The following is a 7832-nucleotide window of genomic DNA, read 5'->3' as shown; positions in this document are numbered from 1 at the left end:
AGCTTTTTACTGATGTAATGTTTAATTGTAAACGTCTGTGCAATGTTTTATAAAAAAATATGTCAGTCTGTTGAAATCTTTTGTTTCCCTAATATATATGTATTTTTAAATCTATTATGTAATCATTTTTCATGTAAACATTTTCAATAATCGTTTCATGATGTATTTATAATTAAATATTTCACGTGTTCATGAAATGCTTTTGATTTCTCACAAAAAAATTCTAAAAAGCATTCCACGTAAAGAATGAAACTTACTCAAACACAATTAAATTGAATTTGTACACATTTGTCTTGACAGTTGATGGTAATTCATTTTCATTACTATTAGAGGTGCAGATATTATTATTGTATACAGATAGATACTATTGCTAATGTATTATATTCTACAAATATATTGGTAACGCTATATTTTATATTGCACTTTTATTGAACTGTGTTCAGTTCTTTCTGAAACATTTATTTTGTGCAATTAAACTGTTTTTTTTTTTCTTCCCCCTCAATTTTGCTGCTGGAGACTGCAAATTCCCCAGTGTGGGACAAATAAAGGTTATATTGTCTTATAATGGATGAATGTTTACAATATACAGTAAAATCTTTAGCTTGTGAAAAATAATGTTGGGTTTCCAAATAAAAAAAAAAAAACACAAAATTTTTATTTAACCATGGTGATGCAAATGAATCTTTTTTTTTTGAATGACCTTTTAATTTCTCAAACAGTTGAGCCATCCAGCCGTCTAATGGTGTCCTCACAAGGAAGCAAAGAACTCGCGTGAACACTTACTCACTCGCTCGGGTAAGACAGAAACCGCGAGACCAACTTGCCATCCATTGCCAGCCGTGAGAACAAAATGACAAAAATGAACAAGCACCAAAACAATTTGAATATTCTTTCCGATTCCAAGAATTAAAATGGGTTAACCTGTAACTTACCTTTCAGTTACTCATTGCAAATGAATAAACAAAACAAAAAAATACAGTGATCCCTCGCTATTTCGCGGTTCGTTTATCGCGGCTTTAGTGCATCGCAGATTTTTTCAAACATATTCAAAGAAAAAAAATCCATACACATGGAGCACGGTACTGGATATGTTGCTCTATGTGACTCGCTGTTGTTTTGCAGCTTCTCACGGACAGTTTGCGGACTTGAAAAAAAATATATATAATAAATATTTTTACCTGTATGCTACTTCGCGGATTTTAGTTTTTCGCGGGTGGTTTTGGTCCCCATTAACTGCGATAAACGAGGGGATTACTGTACATATCATGGTACTTACTGTATATATCATAAATACTTCTATGGCAGCGTTTTGTGTTGAGAATACTGCCGGAGCCCTGCCAGCGTTATTTTGTTTTGGGTTGACAAAAGGAAAAAAATGATGTTCGGCGCCAAACATTGATTGTACTCACCTAGTAATTGGATGACAAATCAGAGCTGTGTATTACTAATATCAAGGATGCATTTGTGCTGACCCATGCTATTTTCTTTTTGCTCAAAAAGTCAAAAATGACTTAATTTGACTTTTTTATTTAGGTCCCAAAAAAACATCATAATAACATTATAATAATAATACATAAGTTGAAAAAAGAGAGAAAAAAAATAAAATAAAATTGTTTTTGCGTCCACAGCCTCAAACGCAGAGTACGGGTAGGACATCGTCTGTCCTTCCAAACATCTGCACTCCGGGAAAATCAAAGTCTGTCCGTTTTGTATCTTGGCAAGAAGCTGGGCGTGGCTTCAAACGTGGGCGGTCCGTCCTTCGCCAATCAGGAATGTGGTTTGAGGGGGGGATTTAGAGGTGAAGAGCTGAGCGTCGTTGCCTGTCGGTCGGTCCGTCCGTCTACTGCTGAGACATCTTGACAGGAGACAAAGAAAGGAAGTATCAACTCAAGGTTCCTACTCGCAACTTTGAATTTGGCGAACTTTGTTTGGCGCCTACCTGTTGCGTCTGCACCGGCGTATGCGTGTCAGGCCCCCGGCTGGCCAGGCGGCTGAGGATGTTCCTCTCTGACATTTGCAGACGCACTGCCACTGGCGGGATTCGGGCGATGGTGGCCGGCAGCCGAGTCACATCCGCCTTCATGTCGCTCAGTAGCTCCTCCAACTGCTTCAGCACTGGCCGGCAAAGCAACACATGATGACATCATCAGCACGCGCCACGCTAACTGGGGGAGTCCCAAATGCTGGCAATCACTTCCTATCCACGATGTTGTGCTGTTGTATTGAACGGTCAATAAGCCTCACATATTATCAGATTGACATGATCTGTTGTTCATGACAAAACTCATTTGGCGAATTTGTGGTCACGCTGAAGCAAGAAAAGTATAATCTTGTGGCATTTGGGTGCCACCGCACCACAATTCATTCAGCTTCCGAACCGCTTTATCCTCACTAGGGTCGCGGGGGGTGCTGGAGACTATCCCAGCAGCCTTCGGGCAGGAGGCGGGGGACACACCGAATTGGTTGCCAGCCAATTGCAGGGCACACAGAGACGAACAATCATGCACGGCCACACCCACACCTACACCTAGGGACAATTTAGAGTGGCCAATCAGCCTGCTATGCATGTTTTTGGAATGTGGGAGGAAACCGGAGTACCCGGAGAAAAGCCATGCAGGCCCGGGGAGAACATGCAAACTCTTCACAGGGAGGCCGGAGCTGGAATCGAACCCGGTACCTCTGCACTGTGAAGCCGACTACCGGGCCACTAACCACAATATGCGTTGAATTTCATTTCGACAAAATCTGGAGCATCTTGGAAAGAACCATGTTGAAATGAGGTTAGGAGTTTCGTCCAGACAAAAAAACTGTGCTTTGCTGCAATTTTGTTCCCAAAGCAGCGCATGCCGCCGTCTTGTCAAGGAACAATATTGAAGTGAATTAAGATGCTCATCCAGACAAAATTAGTTATTTCTTTAGCATCTTGTCAAAAGAACAATGCTGAAACAGGAGCTTCATTTCGATAAAAACTGTGCTTTGTTGCCACCTTGTCAAAGAATAATATTGAAATGACAAAAACCGTGAATTGGTGCCAATGAACAATGTCGTAGTGAAATTGAGGAGTTTCATTCACAGCTTGCACGCCATGGGCTCAACGGCTGGTGCCCTCATTGTATCGTGGTGAACAACAACAGCCATGAGAAAAGAAAACAAATCTTGACATGCATTGTGTCGATACAGACTTTTCCTGGACTCGAGATAGCTCACTATTTAAAATAAAAAAAAGTCTGAGAATTCCTCGGTTGTGACTGGAGAGTCTAGAAGGAGTGAATGACTGATGATATTAGCAATCATTCACTCTTTCCCGACTCCCCAATCACAACCAGGGAGTTTTCATTGGAACGATGTTAAGCACACAACATCAAAGTTGTTGTCTGGTGGCCGAGCTGATGACAACCCCATGGCGACCGACCTTTGTGCAAGACGGCGTTGGCCGGCTTGTTCCCCGACATGGACTCTTTGCTGAGGTGCTGGTGCGACTCAGCCAGACACTCCACCTCGCTGAAGCGTGTGTTGAGCGCCATGGACGGGTGCGACGGGTCCTCCGACATGTTGAGGTAGGCGGCGCGCCGGAGCTGCTCCTCGATCACCAGCGCCTGCTCCAGGAGCTGCGCCGGCGCAGGGAAAGACGGCCAAACACAAAGGCAAAGACGGCTTTTTGGTTTCCGGGTGGAACGATTCCCAAGTGCTCAATCATGAAAGGAAAGCGAGTTCAGCGTTATCTTTTGTGTGTGTTGTGTTGAGAAGAAAATGTTTAAAATTCAGTAACGTAACCCAATTTATCACGGAATTTAACTACTAATGACAAAAAAATACAAACTTGGAGGAAAAATGGAAAAAATCTAATATTGACTACAATAATGCATCTCATTTGTAAAGTGAAAAATAACCTTTTTTTTCTTCATTTTAACTCATTCACTCTCAAAGACGTTTTTAAACGTCTTTTCAGGCTTGATCCAGAATTGGCTGGTACTGAATGACTTAATGAACATATTTTTCACAATAAACATGTGACCTTCGTGTGTCAAGAAAGATCGTGAAAGCGGAACGTGCCGAGCGCGGCGGCTACCTTGAACCTCCTGGCCAGGAACTTGTTCTTGATTTCCAGGAAGTTGCCCCGGTTCATCTCTCCTTTGAAAGGCTCGTTGAGGATGGCGAACTTGACGTCGTTCTGGATGTCCTGCCAGCGAGCGTAGCCGTGTCTGAGAGACGCCGCCGTCAAGGTCAACGACATTGAACGCTACGACAACTTTCCCCCTTTTCACGGGACGTCCTCAAAAGCATCAAAAGTTGGACGACATGCAGGAAAAAAGGATACTGGATGATTCCGGCCAGCAGCCAGTAGTCATGGCGACGGTGCCAAATCTCGTTGGTCTTCTTGGTCACTGTGGCGGCGCGCTCCTCGTTCTGCCAGAGCGAGTGAAGTTCTGAAAAGACGAGACGGCGGCACGTCAACGACGGAACTTCTCATCACGCGTTAACGTGCGCGCCTACCCGTGAATCCTCCGTCGGCGATGTTGAACATGAAGCGACCTTTGACCTTCTTCTTTTCCTCAATGGCGGCGGCGCTCTCCTTGCTGCCGTCGCCGTTCAGCAGTTTGCTGGGCTCCTCGGCTTTGGGAGCCTCCTTCTCGTCTTTGGCAGCAGCTGCTGGGAGGGGAGGCGGCATGTTCACAAGCCAAAAGAGAGAGATGACATCATCGCACCGACGACGTACCTTTCTTGTCGTCTACGGGCGGCGTCGTGTCCATCTTCTCTGGCTTCTCTTCTGGTGGGAAACCAACATTCAAAGTCCATCTCACGCACAAAGGATCAAAGGCGGTGGAAAATTCCAAAATGAAGTTGCAAACCTTTGCTGACAGAGTCTTGACTTTTGGACTCGGCGCCCTCGATTTTGGCCTCCGAAGGTGACGCGGAGTCGGCTTGGCCTTCGGGACTCTTGTTGCCGTCCTTGACGTCATCGGCTTCCCCGTTGGTGGCTTTGCTCGTTTCCGTGGGCTCCTCGGCCTTCTTCTCCTCCGCCGGACTCTTGTCGTCGTCATCGGGGATGGAGATGACCTGCGGGAGGACGAGGCCGCTCACGCGAATCCGTTCTAAGACGTTTTGGCGTCCGAGCCTTCAGTCAGTCGAAACGCTTGCGGGTGGTCACCTCGCTGGTGTTTTTGGTGGTGTCTTTGCCGTTCTTGTCTGCCTCGCCATCTTTCTTCACGTCTTTGTCGCAGTCCCTGATGACCTCATCGCTTTTTGACTCGTCAACTGAGAGAGAAAAACACCGTTGATGTTTTTGCGGAGGCAGAAATGCGCTAAAGCTGTGAAGTGTGAGGCCCCCCCCCCCAAAAAAACATTGAATAGGTTTAAATAACGATTCTGGTGTGTTGTGCTGTGCCCCCGAAGGCTCAATTGAGTTCTGTTGACATGAGTCGGCCTGCGTTACCAGGAGCAGGCGTGTTGGGCTGCGTGTCAGCCGGCGTTCCCGTGGATGGCGTTTTCCCCGGCGAGTCGGGCTGAGCGGCCCGCTTGTTTTCCTCAAGCTCTGCCATCCACGGCAGCGACCACTGGCCGTTGACATGCTCGAACTCCTGCACCTGAACGCCACACGACAACACGTGTGGGACGCCCGCCGCAAACACGGAACGGCTACGGTCGGCCGAGCCGCTCGGCGTTTTACCTTTTTACGGATGAGCGACATGACGCCGATGCGGGTTAGCACGTGTTGCCGCGACAACCCTTCCCTGGGGACGCCGTCGGCAAAGGTCTCCGCGCCGTCGGCTCCGGGCTCGCAGAGGTGTCGCATGAACAGGGACACGTAGGCTCTAAGAGGCACACGTAGGGATAATTTAGGAGGGCGGCATGAGCGTCTTGGCCTGAATATAAGACGACCCCCTTATTCAAGACTCAAGTTTGAAGATCTTTTTGAACACCAAATTAATTTTTATTCAGAAAATAATGACAGTACATCTGAAACAAATGATTCTAACAATATATTTGAGAAAAAGCCTGTTAATTTGCCTCATTCAAATCGTAATATCTGAACATTTAAATATATAAACTTAACTGCAATCACATTCGTAATTGAATGGCTTCTGGTTTTTGAAATGTAAATGACATAACTTCTCCTCAGCTGCCGATCTTCGACCCACTTTTCTCCAGATTGTCGCCATGTTTCTCCATTTTCTCTTCTCGCTTCTATTATTTTCTTCTCTTTTCTTTCTTACCGCTATTTTAATTTTTATTCTTTGTGACGGGTTCACTTTGGCCTCGAGAGTCAAGTTCAGCATTCGCTTCAATGATATCTGGCGCCATCTAAGGTCCTGAATGGGTATAATGTCTAGACCCCTCTTCCTCAACTGCCGGACCGCAATCCACGACCGGACCGCCGACCTCCTCTGCCCGGACCACCGACCTCCTCTGTCCGGACCCTCGGCAAATTGTATAAAATAATTTATAAATTGATTTTTACGTTATACATTTTATATTTGTGGACTATAATCTGCGCATTACCGCGATCGCTTGTTAAAATTATCCGTTGTATTCTTTGCGTGCACTAACAGATGTAATGCAGAGGACCGCGGCAGCGCAACTTTGTGTGTATAATGTTTGACTCACTCGAGACCTTGCCAGAGCAGGGCATGTCGGCGATAACGATGCGCCGATTGGCTCCTCTGAACTTAAGGTGTGTCCATACATAAGCGTCAGCACGCATTCAAAATGGATGATTGTGTCAGGAAATAGACCCATGCGCGACGCCACAGTGTGCTCACAGCTTCAGCCCAGGAGAGCCGCATACAAGACAATTAGACAAAACGAATCGCGGAAGGTTTCGATTGTGTGCAGTTCTGCTGCCGTCTACTTTGCAGCTGTTTAATAGCAGAACGCCGCAACATGGTAAATGAACATCCCAATGATGTCCTCAAATAATATTTGCATGCCTCAGACATTGCATTCACCTATAGTGGAAGAAAAGCACTGCACATTCCTGTGCTCCCTTGTGTCAGTATTTAAAATGGTTCTTAACTCCTCTTCTGATATATTTTTTAAGTGATTTCAGAAGGGATGTGAAAAGGGGAATTGTACAAATGAAAAGGATATTTTTGTTTTTATATTTAGTATTTATTTTGGTAAAATTAGTATTTTGTTTTGTATTTGTTAAATTAATGGGAAAATTACAACTACTGTTTAACAAAGTTAAAATAAAAGTGTCTTATTTCCCTAAAAGGGCCATTTCTATTATTAAGCAGACACAACTTAACAAAATAAAAGAGTTCCTGTGCCTCAACACAATACCCCTCGTTATTTGCTGTGTACTGGCAAAGTGAATAATTGTTATTTTCATGCACCCCATTATTGGTTGATTGTGAGGAGTGTTGATTTGTATAAGCTTAGCATGACCATACTAAATGGGCATATTGCCCTGCTCCCCGTGACCGCTGTGCATGGGACCGGACCTTGGTCTTATTAAAAAAAAAAAGTGGACCGACAGCATTTCTAGTTGAGGACCACTGGTCTAGACTATCTTATTTCAATGCCAAAAACACCGTCTTATATTTGGGCCAACACGGCACTGGTATGCCCACTCTATATCAAGGGTGAGCACCCAGCAGACTTACTTGAATTCTTTCTCAGATTTCCCTCGCAGGTCTCGGACCAACCACTGTGTGGTGAAGGCGTCCTGCGGCGGCATGCCATACCGCATCACGGCGTTCAGGAAAGCCTTCCTCTGCCGGGAGTTGAAGCCCAGCACCTGTGAGACGTTACAGCTTAGCATTCGGGTGCTAAAACGCTTGTGGGCTTTGACTGAACGGTACAAAATAAAACTCAAGAAAATGATTCCC

General features: G+C 45.2%; 1 protein-coding gene across 1 annotated transcript in view; it reads right to left on the bottom strand.

Moving 5' to 3' along the window:
• Window positions 1-1478: 1478 nt before the first annotated feature.
• chd4a (chromodomain helicase DNA binding protein 4a) overlaps window positions 1479-7832 on the bottom strand; it is a 30402-nt gene continuing 24048 nt past the window's right edge. Inside the window, exons 30-41 of the mRNA XM_052070968.1 lie at window positions 7608-7741; window positions 5669-5813; window positions 5435-5585; window positions 5150-5256; window positions 4851-5058; window positions 4718-4768; window positions 4495-4650; window positions 4319-4427; window positions 4070-4202; window positions 3413-3608; window positions 1940-2115; window positions 1479-1855 (exon numbers count right to left, since the gene is read on the bottom strand). Coding sequence (XP_051926928.1) covers window positions 1841-1855; window positions 1940-2115; window positions 3413-3608; window positions 4070-4202; window positions 4319-4427; window positions 4495-4650; window positions 4718-4768; window positions 4851-5058; window positions 5150-5256; window positions 5435-5585; window positions 5669-5813; window positions 7608-7741 — 1581 coding nt within the window. The 3' untranslated portion in view covers window positions 1479-1840. The remainder of the gene's footprint in view (window positions 1856-1939; window positions 2116-3412; window positions 3609-4069; window positions 4203-4318; window positions 4428-4494; window positions 4651-4717; window positions 4769-4850; window positions 5059-5149; window positions 5257-5434; window positions 5586-5668; window positions 5814-7607; window positions 7742-7832) is intronic.

This window comes from Hippocampus zosterae, chromosome 7 (genome assembly GCF_025434085.1).
Source record: "Hippocampus zosterae strain Florida chromosome 7, ASM2543408v3, whole genome shotgun sequence".
Lineage (NCBI taxonomy): Eukaryota > Metazoa > Chordata > Actinopteri > Syngnathiformes > Syngnathidae > Hippocampus > Hippocampus zosterae.
This window is presented reverse-complemented; position numbering and strand designations above follow the sequence as displayed.